At 43.7% G+C, this 18715-nt stretch overlaps 1 protein-coding gene across 6 annotated transcripts in view; it reads left to right on the forward strand.

Annotated features, from left to right (window-relative positions):
- Positions 1-18715, forward strand: part of MYCBP2 (MYC binding protein 2) — a 142043-nt gene that overhangs the window by 47634 nt on the left and 75694 nt on the right. For all 6 annotated transcript variants that reach the window (XM_087967399.1, XM_087967400.1, XM_087967401.1 and 3 more), the window contains exons 23-38: positions 447-619; positions 2003-2128; positions 2232-2359; positions 3686-3777; positions 6168-6302; positions 6384-6467; positions 7180-7276; positions 8703-8895; positions 9826-10100; positions 11486-11707; positions 13437-13628; positions 14220-14426; positions 15081-15212; positions 16084-16262; positions 16856-16998; positions 18524-18624. In XM_087967399.1, coding sequence (XP_087823525.1) covers positions 447-619; positions 2003-2128; positions 2232-2359; positions 3686-3777; positions 6168-6302; positions 6384-6467; positions 7180-7276; positions 8703-8895; positions 9826-10100; positions 11486-11707; positions 13437-13628; positions 14220-14426; positions 15081-15212; positions 16084-16262; positions 16856-16998; positions 18524-18624 — 2479 coding nt within the window. The remainder of the gene's footprint in view (positions 1-446; positions 620-2002; positions 2129-2231; positions 2360-3685; positions 3778-6167; positions 6303-6383; positions 6468-7179; positions 7277-8702; positions 8896-9825; positions 10101-11485; positions 11708-13436; positions 13629-14219; positions 14427-15080; positions 15213-16083; positions 16263-16855; positions 16999-18523; positions 18625-18715) is intronic.

Here is an 18715-nt window from a genome sequence, read left to right on the forward strand (position 1 = left end):
TCCTGGCCTGTCGTATTAATTACTTCAGTGTGGTTTGTGTTGGTTTTTTTATTTCTAATTATCTTTACTTTGGGTTCGGACTGCATTTACTCCCTCTGTAGACTGTTTTTTTTTTTTAAGAGTTTAATATCCAGCTGAGGATAATTGGACATTTGGGGCCAAGTTGGAGGCATGAAAGGGAATTTATTCTATTTTTGTAACTTTGTTATTTTTATGTCACACCCCGGGTCATCACACATTCAGTCGAATCTGTATTGTTGGAGGGATAGAATGCTTGTCTTCATTCTCCCGTAGTTTTCTAGAATAAGACCCCACCTGCCTGTCCATTGCAGGACGAGGAACATGAAGTTGGCAACCTCTAATCTGAAATCCCTGCGTTTGAGTTTATTAGGCTGCGTGGTAATAACAACAGCTTGAAAGGTATCAAATCTAATTCTTTTGAACAGGTTTCGACCAAATGCAAGAGAATTGTGGAGTTACAACTCAGTTGTGGCCGATTCCAGGCTTCCCACTGCTCCGGATACACAGTCCCGCTGCAGCATTCTCAGTCCAGAACTGGCTCTTCCAACAGGATCCAAAGCGCTTACCACAAGATCACATGCAGCTTTGCACATGCTCGGTATGAACAACCCACCTCAAAATAACTTGCAAAATATCAAACCTTATTACTAGAGTCGCTTTACTAACTGTAAGAACGATACAGATACTCCTCACAATCGGAAGTATCGACTCTGTTGCTAAATGATGTGGTTGCTAACTGGAAAAAATCACATGATTGGCCCTGTGCTTCTGACTTTACTTCAGATATCCTGTTCCCCTATTCCCACCATCTATTGGATTTCCTCTGCTGCTTTAATTAACAATTTAATGTTTGTATTTATGTTCGTTGCAGAGGAAAGGATTGTAAGAAAGTAAGCAGGGAGACAGTGGGAATGCATATCGAAAGAATGTGCTGACACCTGTTTGAGTAGCCTGCTACCACATTCCTTTTGGTGTCTGTTCCTGATTGTGTGCTTGCTCACTCTCGTGTAATCCCTTCCTCCCCAATCTCTCTCTGTTTTGCAAGGGACACAGGAGGGATTGTCGAAAGAGCTAGCTTGTTTAAACTCCCCACTCAGCAAGTCAGGAGAAAATGAAAGGAAAATGTCAGGTACACGACAACACATACTGACTGACTGTAATGCCAAACACATGACTGGGAGAGACAGAGGCTGTGAAAGTTATAAATGCACACCTTGGTTTCAAAGTTATTTTTTTTCAGCACCATCATAACAGTCCCTGCACAAGATAGTGAGGTCGACTTGTTATTTATTTTAATGTTTTTATAGTTGAAGTCTTGGAACATTCAAGGACTGTGCGGTCAGATACCGTGTTTCTCATATAATAAGGCAGGTCTTCTTTTTTTTGAGCCCTGAAAAAATGGCTAGGCTGTCTTTTGGGGTGACTTAATTCCCCCCCTTGCATCTTTGGGTGGGCGGGTGGCGGCGGCTTGGATGTTGACCTCGGCGTTGGTGGGGCACTTCGTATCGGGGTCAACGCAGGCAGCACCATATCCGGGTGTGCAACAAAAGTACTTCCTAGCGGCAAGCCCCCACCATTCCTCCCATTTTGCATGTTTTAATATAGGCCTTAATTTGGGGGAGGGGCTTAATTTCATTTCATGCCTATAAAACATGCTGGGACTTCCTATTGGGGAGGCCGTATTGTTGGAGAAACAGGGTAGATATTAAATGTTTTAATAAATATAAAAGTCAGCAAGCTTGTTGATCTGGACAGATTCTAATCCTACAGTTATAGCTGTAGAGGTATACAGTACAAATAATTTGCAAAGTGTTTTATTCCTTTGGTATTTTTTTAGCTAGAAAGCCAGATTTACGGCTTTGCATGCGATGTGTTCCTCAACCCACGTCTGAACAATTACCCTTTGTTCACTTGTTCACATTGCTCCATTTGGATGGATACGATCCATCTCTGTATTCATCCTTTTGCTTTATTTGTAAAGGTTGCCTTGACACATTGGCAGCCATGCAGGACTTAAAAATGGGCGTGATGAACACTGAAGAGGAGAGTCACGCGGTGATGAAAGTCTACTCCAAGGAAGACTACAGTATCGTCAACAGATTTGAAAGTAACCCTCACTTTTTTAGCTGCTGATCCTCCCCGCTCCTCCCCTCTTGCCAGGATGTCCCTGTGGACAGTTGTATGACCACCTGCTTTCCTTTTTTTCTTAGGTCATGGAGGAGGGTGGGGTTATTCAGCTCACTCCGTGGAAGCCATTCGCTTTTGCGCAGATACTGACCTGTTGCTTGGTGGCCTGGGCCTTTTTGGTGGCAGGGGAGAGTACACCGCTAAGATAAAGGTAGGGAAAGGAGCTGTGTTCAGATCTGAATTTGAAACATAGCATGGCTTTGATCAGGCAGCTCTTGAAATACCAGGAAGGAAGGAAGGAATCTTGCTTTTGTGCAAAAAAAAAAATGTATGAAAAAAAAAGTGAAAATAATAAGAAACATGCAGTTCACATTTGATTTTTCACAGATATTCTTTCCTTCTCTTTCCTCAAATGTATTTCTTCCTGTAAGTTGTCATAAAGGTGACCTTTATTATTCTTATAAAACAGACCTAATGTTGTCAGGGCACATATCTAAAATTGGGAGCATTAAAATAATTGAACCAATATAAACCAGCCATTTTTTACTACTACTATTAAAATAATTCTGTACTTTCTAAAATCAATACGTGGAGTTTTGTCAAGGCTAGCATATCAGGCTTCATCCAGAACTGTAAGCCTTGTAGATATTGCAGTGATGAAGATAAACTGAATAGTCTGCCGTTTATTTCATCCAATGCTCTCAAAACTTTGAATTTTGCATTGCATAATAAATAGTCAGGCTGCATATCCTCCCCATTCAGTTACAGTAGGTGCTAAAATGAATGCCTGGATTTGTTGAAAAGAGTTGCATAAGAATATTTGTCCTGAACTCAGTTGAGAGTTAGGGGTGTTGACTTTAGAAAATGCCAAACAGTGTGTTTGATTTGAAGTTTCAGAATGGTTTAAGTTTTATTCCAAAATTAGAATATATTCTCGGAAGACATGAGTGAGTTTGATGGTTATAAGATTGAAAGTGACCTTTTGACTTACCTCCCAGCCTTTACCTACTTCAGGCTGCCTTGGGCTGCTGAAGTGGTAGCCGTTGCCTTCAGTGATAGCCCATCCTCACTTGCTCAGTGTCTCTGACGAAAGTTCTCATTTAAGGCATGCTCTCAGGCTGCTTCCTTGGCACCTGATGAACTCTGCCCAGCTAGATTTGCCCAGACACTAGGGCAGTGATGGCTAACCTTCTCGGCGCTGAGCGCCCTATGTGCATGTGTGCGCATGCACCCCCAAAACACAATAATATGTGCATGTTTCCCGTGCATGCGCCCACATTCCCCGTGCATGCGCCCAGCCTCCCGTGCATGCACAGCAGAGACCCGAAGACCTGCTCTCAGGCGGGAGATGCGTGCGCATGCGCGGCACAGCTGAGCTGGGGTGATGGCTCGCGTGCCCACAGGGAAGGCTCTGCGTGCCACCTCTGGCAAGCATGCCACAGGTTTGCCATCACGGCACAAGGGTGAAGGGGTAAGAAGAGAGCAACCTCCCAGTTCAATTAGAAGGTAAAATCATTGAAGGTTTCTCTTTTTTTAGCTCTTTGAGCTGGGACCAGATGGAGGTGACCATGAGACTGATGGGGACCTTCTTGCTGAGACAGATGTCCTGGCATACGATTGTGCCGCAAGGTGGGTAGAATTTTCAAAAATGAATCACTTCTCTTAACCCGAGTTTTTATTTTCAGTTTAAAAAAGGAAGAGCACCCCGAAAGCACCCAGTTTAGAATAAGGAGGACAATTAGACTTAGAACAAATTTATTGTTACTTTGAATGTACACGATAGGCATACATTAAAGTTAAATTTTGTTGCATACAACTCTCAAAGGGTCACCCCCTCCAATATACACCACATAAACATTGACAGAATAAATAAATACAAAATTATGCATATAATAAGCATAAATGACATAAATGACAATAAACAAGGAGAATCAGCCCAATCATATCACTCCTTTAACCAATATTCTGAAACCTTGCATTGTTCTGGGGTTACTGCTTCAATATGCTTATTGTTTGATATAAAACTTGTCACTGTTTTATGAACATATCATTAAAATTAATTTAATGCGATGAATAAGTCTATTCTAGTAATCTCTTTATTTTGAGAAACTTAAAAAAAAAATTGGCGGGAAGAGACCCAGTCAACGATTATTCTGCTGCTTACGTAAAAACCCTCCTCAAGAAAAATAGGAAAATTGACATGCGGTAAATGCTGAACCAAGTAAGGATTTGTAAGTAACTAAATTAAAAGGTTCCTTTTTGTATATGTAATTTTTATTAAGGGTTTTAATTACAATTGAAAAATCCTCTTATCTGCATGATTTGTCTCTTTTCTGTAGCAAATCCATAAAGCATCAACTTTTCACTCCTACTGTCAGCAGAAGTCCGTCCAGTTAGAACGCGCCGCGGGGGGTCGCGGGACGGCGGCGAGGGCCGCAGGAGGGCTGCAGGGGGGTGGGGGCCCGCCCGGAAGAGGATGGGGGGGGGGGGGGGGGGGGGGGGGGGGGGGGGGGGGGGGCGCCGTGGGGGGGGGGGGGGGGGGGGGGGGGGGGGGGGGGGGGGGGGGGGGGGGGGGGGGGGGGGGGGGGGGGGGTGCAAGTGGGGGGTTGGGGGGGGGTGGGGGGGGGGGGGGGGTCCTCAGGCTGGATCGAGGGGGGGGGGGGGGGGGGGGGGGGGGGGGGGGGGGGGGGGGGGGGGGGGGGGGGGGGGGGGGGGGGGGGGGGGGGGGGGGGGGGGGGGGGGGGGGGGGGGGGGGGGGGGGGGGGGGGGGGGGGGGGGGGGGGGGGGAAGGGAGGGGGGAGGGGAAAGGGGGCGTGGTTAATCAAAAATAACAACATATATTATTTCAACTTCAATCAAATAAACAAACCTTATATATCTTCCTTTTACTTCTTTTGTATATTTTTATTTTTAGGATAAAAGAAACTAATGCAAACAAAAAAGAATATGAAAAATAAAATATGAAATATTTATAAAAATATAAAAATGCAGAGGAAAAAGGAAAAATATATAATTAATATAATTTAAAAAAGAAAAAACGCATAGAGAAATTACTCTTCCCTCTCTCCAGACAAGTACAGACAACTTCTCTGATATTTTAATAAAATACCTCTCCTTCCCTCTCTCCTATTTCCTATAATCAATTTCATTGTATATATGAACAATGGCAATTATTATCTCATTTCTTATCCATAAAGTATAAAACCTCATCATTCAGTGCTAATCAACTGCCAGAGCACCAGAAATAATAACACATATTTCAACCTTAACAAATAAATCTACATATATATAAAAGTGAAATACCATTCACGCATCATCACCAAATCTCCAGAACTGTAAAGCCTTCAAACTTGAAATTTGGCAAGTATGTACCTCTTGGCTTCTAGGTGCTCACTAAGAAAGGATTTTTTGAAATGACCATCAGAGCATTAGTATTTTGTATATTATTTATTATTAACACACTCTGATGCTAAGGAGTTCTACTCCCCCTCCCCACCTGAAAATAACTCTGTTCCAAATGCGAAACACAAGCAGAGGAGTTTCAGTTTTAGTTTCACAGCACCAAGCAGCTTTAGTACAGAACAGTTGAGCTAAGCCACACTCGGGCTCCTTGCTTTCTCCTTATTGCTCACACAGCAAATTCTGTTTCACTTTCCAAACAGCCCTCAACTCTCTCACACACCGAGAGGACGCTAGCCAGATGAATACCAATGGGTGCTGGTAGGCAGAGGCAGAATTTTTTTTCTTCATATTTTCCTCCCCAAAAACTAAGCCTGACCACATAGTTTCATAGCGAAGCACAGGTATCCAGCTAGTCAGTTTATATTCCTTTTCTTTACATGTCACTTCCAGAGTCCACTTCTCAGGAGATGGGCGACTGTATAAACTTGATAAATTAAAAAAAAAAAATAAAAAAAAGCCCTTGCAGCCCAGAGCAACATTCAAATGAAGTTCAACTAAACAGATGACTTGTAGCCCTTTGCTATAACAGACGCCAATTTTCCTTGATGTTTCCTCAGGGAAAAGTATGCTATGATGTTTGACGAACCTGTCCTCCTGCAAGCCAGCTGGTGGTATGTTGCCTGGGCACGAGTTTCTGGCCCCAGCAGCGACTGCGGCTCCCATGGACAAGCCTCCATTACTACGGATGATGGGTAAGTGCCCTTCCCATTCCCCCTGGAGCCTCTGAAACGGAGGGAGCATCCCCGGCCTCTAAATCTGTTTTCCTCTTGCAGGATTGTCTTCCAGTTTAAAAGTTCAAAGAAATCAAATAATGGCACAGACGTTAATGCAGGCCAGATCCCTCAACTCTTATACAGGTAATGGGGTGTGTGTTTGTGTGTATCTCTATATATCTCTATCTCTGTGTCTGTCTGTCTATCCTCTTTAAGCAGACATTTGAACCGAAAGCATAATGTAACATTCAACAATGTGGGTTGTACAGTTTCTTAATTTAATTGGAGTTTTCTGACCCTTTACATTGTTCTCCATAATGAACATATATTAAATTAGTAGCCAATATACTTTTGTTCCAGAGAAGGTCTACTTTTATGGCTGTGGGCAATAATTCCTCCTCTTCCTCTTCTCCTTCCTCTTCTTCCTCCTCCTCCTCCTCTTCTCCTTCTCCTTCCTCTCCCTCTTCCTCTCCTCCTCTTCCCCCGTCTCCTTTTTCTCCTCCTCTTCTCCTTCTCCTCCCTCTACCTCTCCTCCTCCCTCTCCTTCTCTTTCTCCTTTTTGTCCTCCCTCTCCTTCTCCTTTTTTCCTCCTCCTCCTCCCCTCTCCTTCTCCTTTTTCTCCTCCTCTTCCTCCTCCTCCATCAAGGTATTTGGACAGATATATTTTTCTCTTACCATTTTTGAGCTGCTACTTCTGAGACACCACAGCAGGTCATTTCCTGCCTCCAATAAACGCATCTCGTTGATCAGAAACCATGACTTGCAAGAACCGATGGGGAGCATGAGATTGTATATCCCTCAGACCTGCTTGCAGGATGCACCAACGTTGTTTCTTCTTTTTGCTTTCCCTTCTAAGGCTGCCAACGAGTGATGGAAGCGCATCCAAAGGCAAGCAGCAAACCAGCGAGCCGGTGCACATTTTAAAGCGATCGTTTGCAAGAACCGTTTCCGTGGTGAGTCCGCCCGCCCGTGTTTTAATCAAGCAAAAAAGAGTTGGCTAGTAAAGAATAGTTTGCTGCATGTTTTAAATCTTGTACAGGTAGTCTATCAACTTACCACAATTCATTTAGTGACCATTCTAAGTTTCAGCAGACCTGAAAAAAAGTGACTTATGACCGTTTTTCCACTCTTACAACCAGTATCCCTCTGGTCACATGATCAGAATTCGGATGCTTGGCACCTGGTTCATATTTATGACGGTTGCTGAGTCCTGGGGTCATGTAAACATCTTTTGTAACTTCTATGATGCAAAATGGGGGAGCCAGATTCACTTAACAAACGTGTTACTAACTTAACAACTGCAGTGATTCACTTAACAACGGGGGCAAGAAAGTTTGTAAAATGGGGCAAAACTCACTTATAACGAATGTTTCTGTTGACAGCAGAAATTTGGGGGTCAGTTGTCATAAGTTGAGGACCACCTGTTCAAAATAAAGATATGCACATTGAACCCTTGCAGAAAAGTGCATTCATTCTTAAGTAAACTTATTTATGTCCATGGCATTTTATACCTGGAGTGGCTGAAGAAACACAGTAGGTGAACATGGAGTTTATTATCCTTTATGCTGCATATGCATTTGCTCATAATCTCTAGAAGATAGGAGTTTGATAGGGCCTTGGGCACTGTTTCTGTGCCGTGATTATTCTGCAGCGTTAATTCATTTTGACAAAAGAGAGCAGTGGCATATTGCTCATTGTCTATCAATAGTTTGACCTTCTGAGGGAACCATGCATGGCCCCCTCGTTCCTAGGTACCCTGGTGACCCTCAGGATTAGGTAAATCCTTTTTAGAAAAACAATGAGAGGTGAAGTTCTGGAGAGCTAAATTCTACAGGCATATCTGTTTTCTACAGTTATATCAGTTTAGTTGTATCAGTTGTATCAGGCAGTACCTCCTTCTCCTCCAGATACATTAATTTTCCTTGCTAAACTGATGATGTTCGTTCTTCAAAAACGATGGACAAACATCATCAGTTTAGCAAGGAAAACTAATGTATCTGGAGGAGAAGGAGGTACTGCCTGCTGTTCTACTGTTCCTTCATAGCTCAGTTAAAAGCACTCTTGAATTTGTTAAGGTTGGACTGAAGTCCAGCGTAAAAATATTTTCATGGGGGTGAAGGAGAAAGGAAGAAGCTTCCTGACCATCATCTTCCAGCCTCTCCAAAGAATTTGTCAACTTTTCTCCTCCCATCCTGTCCTAAACTTGGATTTAGTTAAAGGAATTGAAGATGGACAATGGCAGTTGGGTTTGACCACCTTTTAAGAAGCATAGGTTCCCTGGAAGGTTACTATATACTTCTATCCTCGGGATCTCAAACCGGGCAGCCTTGGATGAACGAATGCTCCTTGTTGAGCCCTGTTTGTTTCCCTTTGGGACAGGAGTGCTTTGAGTCGCTGCTGAGCATTCTTCATTGGAGCTGGACCACCTTAGTTTTAGGCGTGGAAGAACTCCGAGGTCTGAAGGGGTTCCAGTACACGGCCACCCTTCTGGATTTGGAAAGGCTGCGATTCGTCGGCACTTGCTGCTTGAGGTTACTGCGTGTCTACACCTGTGAAATTTACCCTGTTTCAGGTGAGATGCCTTCTTGTCCTCCTCCTCCTCCTCCTCCTCCTTCCTCTTCCTCTTCCTCCTCCTTCCTCTTCCTCTTCCTCTTCTTCCTCTTCCTTCCTCCTTCCTTCCTCCCTCCCTCCTCCTCCTCCTCCCTCTTCCTCCTCCTTCCTCTTCCTCTTCTTCCTCTTCCTCCCTCCTCCTCCTCCTCCTCCTCCCAAGTGCACATGCTGCCTAATGACCTCTTTTTAGTAAATCTGAGTTCATGGTGGAATAATTCTATTTCACCTTAGCCAGCCAGGAGGTGGAAAGGGCTGTTAGCTGTACACATAGTCTCTTCTCCCCTCTATTTGTAGCAAAAGCAAGGAAATCAGGACTTTGTCTATGAAATAAATACAGCTATTGGTTTTGTCCTGCTTTGGAATAAGCTAGGATATTGAACCCAACTTAGAAGTTGACTTAATTCACAGTCTTACTATGTTTGGCTTTCTTTTTTGGACAAAGGGGAAAGCTTTGATTAATAGAAGGTAATTGTGTCTTTGAGATCCTCAAAGAGAAGGACACATGGCCCAAAAGAGTCGTTGTCATTCTGGTTTAGTTACCTTCAGGTGTGTCTTTGTCCAGACAATTTTATTTTTTCTGTTAGTTATCATTAAACTTTTTGACTACCAATAAGAATATTTGTAGCTCAGGTCGAAATGAGGGGGTCCTTGGTGCTCTCTGAGTTTGGCTGTTGTTTTTTTTTGCAGATGTTTCATGACCCAAACTAGAACACTGAAGGGTTTGAAGCCCATATGTGGTACAAATAAAGGAGAATGTTTGTAGCTCAGTATTGAAAGCATTTATGATGATGCCTAGTTTGGGTCATGAAATGTCCTCAAGCAGAGAACACCAAGGACCCCTCAACCGTCTTGACTGCATTCCTAGTGTCACTTTGGTTACCACTCTCTGCAGCCACCTCTAAAGCTGTTGTGGAAGAAAGCAGCAGGCTCGCAGACTGCATTGGGAAGACGAGAACCTTGCTGAGAAAAATCTTGTCAGAAGGAGTTGACCATTGCATGATCAAGCTGGACAATGACCCTCAAGGCTATCTCACTCAGCCCCTGAGCCTGCTGGAAGCTGCCCTCCAGGAATGCCACAATACCTTCACGGCCTGCTTTCACTCTTTCTATCCCACTCCGGCCTTGCAGTGGGCCTGCCTCTGTGATTTACTCAACTGCTTGGATCAGGTACTAAAAATCCCTTCCTTTGGCTTTTGAAGTGATGCTCTGGAAAGGTCTGCTGGTTTTCCAAAACCACTGAATAGCATTCTTCCATAAGATTCGCCCCAAATAGGCAGTTGATGCCTTCTCTGTGCAAGACAGGGCATTAATTGAAATAGAAACTTGTTGCTGTTCTCAATTGCCCATTGCTCCTTCATCCTTCGACGGGCTGAGGTTCCATTTTTACAAAGGGTCAATAACTCTTAATGTGGCAGAAGGGACAGAGAAAGTAAAGGAGTCTCCTCCACTTCCTTCTCCTCCAATTGTGCTTTAGTTTCTTCTCCCAGCACCATTTGTGTTCCAATTCCACCTTCAGTTTGCCTCTTGCCCCTCTTGTTCATCCCTTCTTCTTACTATCCATTCCTGAACAGAATAACAAATTAACAGAGTTGGAAGGGACCTTGGAGGTCTTCTAGCCCAGGGGTCGCCAACCTTTTGGACCTCAGGGACCACCAAACTCAGAATTTTAAATCCCACGGACCAGAGACCTTGGGAAAATCCCCAAAAAAGTCTGCAGGAAAATTCCCCACCCTGTTTTCCTACCGATCGATCATTCTTTATTTGGGATCGCAGGATACCATCTCCAGCTCCGTTCTCGGGGTGGGGTGGGGGTGGGGGGAGAGACACTTTTGGTTTCATGCAAGGAAAACAGCAGAAGCAGCAGAAGTCTTTCTTTCTCTCCCTCAAACTCTGCCAGAAATGAGTCTTTGTGAGATTTGTCGTGCCGATGTAGCCTCTTGGAGCAGGATGCCTTGCAGGGTCCCAAAGACTCATTTCTGGCGGAGTTTGGGGGAGAGAAAGAAAGACTTTTGCTGCTTTCTTTGCATGCAGCCAAAAGCAGAAGAAGAAAGAAGCGGAAAGAAACAGCCCAGTGGCCAGGTGGGGCGAGTGGGTCAAGTCCCTTCCCCCCCCCACCCTTTCCCTCCTCCCCTCACTACCTTGTGTTGTTCGCAATGCAAGCAACACAAGACTTGTGTTCCCGCACATCCTGGATTAATTGCTTTGGGGGTGACATTTCTCTGTGGACCACCAAAATTTTCTCACGGACCACCAGTGGTCCACAGCCCACCGGTTGGCAACCCCTATTCTGCTCAAGCAGGGAACCCCCTATTCCAGACAAGTAGCTGTCCAATTTCTTTTTAAAAACCTCCGACCTCCACAACTTCTGGAGGCAAGCTTCCACTAATTAATTGTTCTGACTGTCAGAATACGTTGCTTTCTCCATTTTCTCCACTAATCTTTCCCATGTCAGTGTTGGCACAACCCCCTGTGGGCAAGGTATAATGGAGCAAAGCTCGGCCTGTTTTCAGGCCGGAAGCCCCTCATTTTGTTCCAACCTGCTTCTTTTCCAGGACATCCAGGAAGCCAACTTTAAGACTTCAAGCAGTAGGCTGCTGGCAGCTGTGATGTCAGCACTGTGCCATACCTCTGTGAAGCTCACCTCCATCTTCCCAATTGCTTACGATGGAGAAGCCTTGCTCTGTTCAGGAATCAAACAAGCCAGTACTGAGAATGACTCCGCGCTGGCCCATCGTTTTCCTCTTCTGGTGGCGCACATGGAAAAACTAAGTCAGGTACATCTCTGCTACAGAAATGCTTTGGCAGGGCCAACACAAGTCACAGGAGATTCTCACAATTGTTACTGGCATTAGTGTAGGAGACAAGGCTGAGCCCGAGGGAGGGGTCAAATGTGTCATCAGTCTAGAGTCCTTTCATGGCCACAAGAGATTTAAATCCAGCCCACCTTGAATCCTATTGACTTTTATCTACCTCCAATTTGTTTTGGACTGCTAGTAGTTCAGATTCTTGTTGCGAGAGCTAGCATGCAACAAGCCAGGATTCGTTTGACTTCCTGATTTTCCCGCGCTTGACATTTAGCTAAAGCTTTTTTTCCTAAGAGGGAAGAACTGTTTAACTGTAGTTAGTATCTTCTCTCAAGAATAGTTGAGCCCGTGTTTTCTTTGATTCATAGCTGAACAGCAGTTGGCAAGAAGTACTGGATGTACATTCAAGCTTTATGTGTTTTGCACAAATGCTGCATGAGGTTAACATTAATTTTTCTTTGGAGGTTGACGGATAATTTTCTGATCTGTTCATCGTAGCAGCTGGGGTACCTGTTAGATTCTACAGAAGCCAAGCAGGCGAAACCCAGAACAAGTGTTCCAAAGGCTTGAGTTAGCTTTAATTAGCTTTGATAGGTTTCTGCGAGCTCCATCATGAACACTTGGTTTAATTAGTCATCTCCAGCTCTGGCTCGTCTTCCCCTGTGGACTCAGGCTCCGATGGGGCCATGACAGCCTGCATAGTAGGGATGTGTTCAGTTCTGTTGCTCAGGTCAGAATTTATATGTGTCCATAGTTTAGAATTTGACTTCTGAATACATTCAGTCCAGAGTTGTGTTACAATATGGATCATTTTATTCAAATAACAAGAGTTGGAAGCGACCTTGGATGTCTTCTAATCCAGGGATAGGGAAACTTGGCTCTTTTATCACTTATGGACTTCAACTCCCAGAATTCCTGAGTGAGCCATGAAAGGTTCTCCATCCCTGGCCTACTGTTTTTTCAGTTGTGGGGGAAATCAATTTTTGATTTGAATGGGACTGTTTAATATACAAATGTAGGACTAAACAGTCCTATTCAAGTCAAAAATTGATTTCCCCCACAACTGAAAAACCAGTGGGCCAGGGATGGGGAACCTTTTATGGCTCACTCAGGAATTCTGGGAGTTGAAGTCCATAAATGATAAAAGAGCCAAGTTTCCCTACCCCTGAATTCCAACCCCCTGGGATAACTCAGGCTGATGCAGAAATCATGTCTTCCGCTAACAGTTGAAAGTTGTCTTCTTCCTTTTCCTCAACCAGCAATATGCAAACAAGTTCAAAAGAAAGAAGCTATTTTCGCCATTCTGCTAATTGAAATACATCTTCTTCAGCAAGAATCTAGTAGTCAGTCTGGAGAGGTCTATATCTTCCGAGGTGTGTTATCAGGTTATGAGCCCATCACAATGGAGACCAACTGACACCAGAAATAACAGCTTAAAATGAAAGCAGTGTAACAGAGTTGGGAGGGACCTTGGAGGTCTTGTAGTCCAACCTTCTGCTCAAGCAGGAAACTCTATAACATTTCAGACAAATGGTTGTTCAATCTCTTAAAAACCTCCAGTGATGGAGCATACACAAGCGTGTAGAGAGAAGTCATTCCAATGATTGATCATTCTAATTGTCAGGAAATTTCTCCTTAGTTCTAGGTTACTTCTCTCCTTGATTAGTTTTTAAGTGCACATCTTTGGTTCTTTCTCCAGAGTGAAGAGAACATTTCTGGGATGACAAGTTTTCGCGAGGTCCTTGAGAAGATGTTGGTGATTGTAGTGTTACCTGTGAGAAATAGCCTGAGGCGTGAAAATGAGCTATTCTCTGCACATCTGGTTTCTAATACCTGTGGATTGCTTGCGAGTATTGTGAGCGAGCTCACAGCTTCTGCACTGGGGTCTGAGGTAATAAAGACTCACCAATTCTAACCGAACTTTTTATTTACTTTTATTCATTTATTTGTGAAATTTATTTGCTGCCTATCCCTCTGTGAGGCTAATCTAGGTGTCTTAACAACAATAAAAACAGAAAATGTAATGAACAATAGAATAAACAATGCATCATTTCCTTCAGTGTTACATTAAAAGGAAATAAATTCTACAATCTCCTCCTCTGTTCATGAAATTTACTGAGAGGATGGCTACAAACGCACCTCTAAGCCTAATTCCAGCATATTATTTTTCCCCATGGTCTGCTAAGAGGACTTCAGGGAAACCTTATATTCCCATATTTTCCGATGATGATTTTACTTTGGCTCATTTTATTCCAGAAATAAAACGCTTCAGCTTTGGCTGCATTTTGCCCCAGGGCATTTTAAATTGAGGGATTATCAGTTTCTAAGGATATTTTTGCGGAGAAGGTTACTCAGGCAATTCACAGATGAACAGACTAGAAAAAAATGCATGACAGCGCAACTTTCTTCATTAACATGTCAGAAACCTAACCTTACTTACAATCCTTTGCAGTCAAATCTTGCCTTAATTTTGACTTTCCAGGCTGACGGACTCAGCTCCTTGCATTCTGTCAAGTCCAGCCCAAATCGATTTACAAAAACCAGTCAGGGCAGAAGCTGGAATACTGGAAACGGCTCCCCGGATGCCATCTGTTTCTCCGTGGACAAACCGGGAGTCATCGTGGTCGGGTTCTCAGTTTACGGAGGAGGAGGGATCCATGAATATGAACTAGAAGTCCTGGTGGACGATGTACGTATGAACCACACAGAAGGAACCAATCCAGCCTTTTTCTGTGAAAACTTAATTCAGTACCGGGTTGATGTTGCCTTTGCTCTTCAAACACATACACACAGTCATTCATTCATTCTTTCTCTGGAGTCACAATTTGTTCGTCTCCACATATGTGGGGTATAAAATCCTTACATTCCCCACCCTCTGGTCAAAGCTGAAGAAGGTTCTTGGATGAGAAGTGAACCAGAAAGTCCAGTTGCCTGTTGAAAAAAAGCACCTTCGGGATAGATTTGATGAGGTTCAGTAGGATGAGAAGGTTGAGAGTTCAGGCAGTGTTTGGAATTGGGGTGTGCTGTTTCTTTCCTCTAGTGTTGTTTGCCGGGAATCCGGACCATCTTCCTTTCATATTCATAGGATAAATCTGTTTCATGCCTTTCTGTCAGTACAGGTGTGTGTGGGAAAGGGAAGAGGAAATTGTTCATCTCTAGGAGCGTTTTTAGTACCAGCATTGAATTTACTCTGTCCTGGACTTGTGTGGGAGCCATGACACTTTAAGCTAGTTTTTTAAAAAAAGCATGTGCTTGTAGGAAAGTTGTTCTGACTTTTTATGCTGTTCATTTGTGCTCTTGTTATTAACGCTCTAGCTGCATTAAAATTATCTTTTAAATTTAGAGTGATCATACAGGAGATTCAACTCATTCCCACAGATGGACATCTCTAGAGTTAGTTAAAGGAACATATACCACAGACGATTCTCCGAGCGAGATGGCGGAAATTAAACTTGACAAAGTCGTTCCTCTGAAGGTAAAGGCAGCAATATATTTTCCTGGGGAAATCCAGAATCTCTTGAAGAGATTAATTGCTCCATCTATTGATGTAGAGAATTATGCAACACGGACGTGTTAAATGTCCCAGGGATTTGTCTACCCATTTTAAGCATTATATAGTTTCAGACAACTCTACCAAGTCTTCATGATGAAGAGGGGGTGGGCCTGGATCTTCCTCTAAATTCCCTCTGCCTCTGGACTTTGCCCTTCCCCAGTTTCTTCCACAGCCAACGGAGCCACACTCCCACTCCCTGTCAGCTGCTCGGCCTCCCCACTCGAATCAGATTCCGACAGGGGCATGGTAGCGGCTTGGAACAGAAAGTGCATTCCATGCATAGTTTTTCAGAGATTGTAACTAGGTGACTGAAGTTTCTCCCACACAAAATATCTAACTGGAGAACATGATTGATGACTCTTGGCTATGGACGTGTTCCTTTGGAGAATGTGAATTACGATACCCCCAGAGGGGTGGGGGAAAACCAGGGTCAAAGGTGACAGTTAATTATGTGTCTCAGAGTCGGCTACACCCAGGCAGTGCCAGACATGTTAACTCCCAATAAATCCTGTTTAGTTTTGGAAGTTTGGCTCAAGACTCATGATTTAATTGGGGTGACTGCCGGAATCCTGACAGTAACCACATTCCAATAGAATAGCAGAACACAGCTGTCATTCAAAGATTAGCATGCCTCACCATAAATAGATTAATAATAGTGTTTCAGCAAGAATTGTACTGTAATGACTGCCCCTTTTCATATTTTAAAAACGTAAATGCCATCTTTAAAACCCTGCTGTACTTAAAAATAAATGAAACAGTTTACCTTAGTTCACTCTGGCTTTAATGTTTGAAGGAGAACGTGAAGTACGCTGTCCGTCTGAGAAATTACGGGAGTCGCACAGCAAACGGTGACGGAGGCATGACCACCGTCCAGTGTCCAGACGGCGTAACTTTCACTTTCAGCACCTGCAGTTTGAGCAGCAACGGCACCAATCAGACTCGGGGCCAAATTCCACAGATCCTTTATTATAGGTACCCATGACCAATGAGTTTTATTGGATGTTCTCTTTCAACTCAACCAAGATGAATGTGTTTAAATGAATGTGATGTTAGTGATTGCTGGGAAAATGTATTTTATTGACTTAATTGGGTTTTGAAGCCACCTAACTCCCAAAAGGCTCTGGGTAGCATTTAAACGATGCATAGTAAGTGGGATCCGCATGAAAATTTGAATAAAAAAAAAAACTTGCAAAAAGGGAACTACATCAGCATATTCTTTTGCACTGCCTGTGGCACAGTAGCCTAGGGGTCGCCTCCCACTTGGAAGGTCGGGAGTTCAATCCTAGGCAGAGGCAGATGTTTCTCTCTCTAGGCACAAAGAGAAAATGTCTGCTGTGAACTCCGTGTAGGCATCAGGAAGGGCATCCGGCCAGTAAATGCTCAGTTCCATTCAGTTGCCCTGACTCCGCCCTGAAGCAAGGGATTACATGGTCATTAAAAAAACAAAACTTTTGCACTTCCTAAACCATGTTCTGAGGATGGTTATGTGTCCACTGTCCACACTTGAGTCTACTCCTGTACTAGTTTGTTTTAAGACTTCTCTGACTGACTTTCCCATTTTTTAGAAGCGAGTATGATGGAGATTTGCAATCACAGCTCTTAAATAAGGCCAACGAAGAAGACAAGAATTGTAGCCGCGCACTTTCTGTGGTGAGCGCGGTGGTCCGAGCAGCAAAAGATCTCTTGCACAGAGCTCTTGCTGTAGATGGTAAGAAGATGTTTTAAATTCTCTTAAGAACCTTGGGATGAATTGGGTGGGATTCAATTTTTTTTACAACTGGTTCTGTGGGTGTGGCTTAGTTGGTGGGCGTGGCTTGGTGGTCATGTGACGAGGTAGGCGTGGCTTGGTGGTCATGTTATTGGCTGGACATGGCCAACTCATTATCACTCACATCGAGGCACCATCTCCTCGCCTGGCCTCTCATGACTGGGGATGCTGCAACAGTCGTAAGTGTGAAAAATGGTCATAAGTCACTTTTTTCAGTGCCATTGTAACTTTGAATGGTCACTCCACACAAGCAAAGTACCAGCAAAGGAGGGGAAAAAACTCCAGAGAAGTTCCTGAGACAGGACGTCTAGTCCTGCCAAAAATGTAATAAGGGTTAACAGAGAGGCAGTTTCTGTAAGCAACACCAGAATGTTTCCTTCCTGCCTTCCTTACAGGATTAGGCCAGTAATTTCTTCTAACAGCCGGTTCTCCGAATTGCTTAGTGTGTTAACAACCGGTTCTAGCGAATAGGTGCGAACTGGTAGAATCCCACCCCTGGGATGAATTTGTTCAGTCTCTTAATCTGCTTCTACCATCTAGGCAGCAAAAAAAAAAAAAAAAAGAGCAGCCAGAGCTGGAAGCGCTTCCCTTGGCTTTCTTTGAAGTAGAGTGGGCCAGAGTTTTTTGCTTGAATGTTTTCCATGTGGAGATATACAAAATAGTAGAAGCTTAGCTTTGTCATTGCCAGTGATCAGCTAATGATCTTTGAAATAGTCAGGGAAATAAGGGGCACGGAGTATACTTTTGTCTGAAGGTGGAGAAAGGAGACGGATGGAAATAACCAGAATTGTAAATGTCATTGGAGATTCTCACTCATCAGGGTCATGTTTGTCCCAAAGGTGCTTTTTCAAAAGGCAACTGGATTTCCTTTGTTTTCCTCGAAGACATTTCACTTCTCATCCAAGAAGCTTCTTCAGTTCAGTTCAGTTTTCCAATTCAGAACTGAAGAAGCTTCTTGGATGAGAAGCAAAATGTCTTTGAGGAAAACAAAGGAAGTCCAGTTGCCTTTTGAAAAAGCACCTTTGGGACAGCCAGCATTTGGACTGTCCCAGCAACCAGATTTCAGCTGATGCTTGGGTTGAGACATGGTGGGCTCGGTGGGAAACTTCAGTGAAAGAGACGCTGGGTAATCTATGTATTAACGAAGCTCTAATAAAGGAGAATATTTGGGGCTCAGGGTTGAAATGAAGGGTCCTTGGTGCTCTCTTGGGCCTGCTTGTTTTCTTGCAGGTGTTTCATTCCCCAAACTAGGTCACTCATTAGTTCTAGTGTATCATCAGTGCATCATCAGGGATAATGAAACATCTGCAAGAAAATGGCCAAGCTCAGAGAGTACCAGGGATCCCTCATTATCGAAGCTGAAGGTGAAGTTTCAGTGACGCAGTGCAGGGTCTTAACTATTTCAGGGAGTCCTGTGTTCCTTCATAAAACAGTCTTAATGCTTGAACCACTTTTTTATTTATAGCTGAAGACATCCCTGAGCTGCTGAGTTCATCCAGCCTCTTTTCTATGCTCCTTCCTCTGATGATAGCCCACATAGAACCTGTGGCAGCGGCTATTCCCAAGGTACGTTCGAACAATTTGCAGACATTTTAAAGACCATAGGATGAATCTAGGTTATGACTTCATGTTTACTTAGCAGATACCTGGTTTACAT

This window comes from Notechis scutatus, chromosome 5, assembly GCF_049901735.1.
Source record: "Notechis scutatus isolate UNSWTSFEM ecotype Mainland chromosome 5, rNotScu1.2, whole genome shotgun sequence".
NCBI lineage: Eukaryota > Metazoa > Chordata > Lepidosauria > Squamata > Elapidae > Notechis > Notechis scutatus.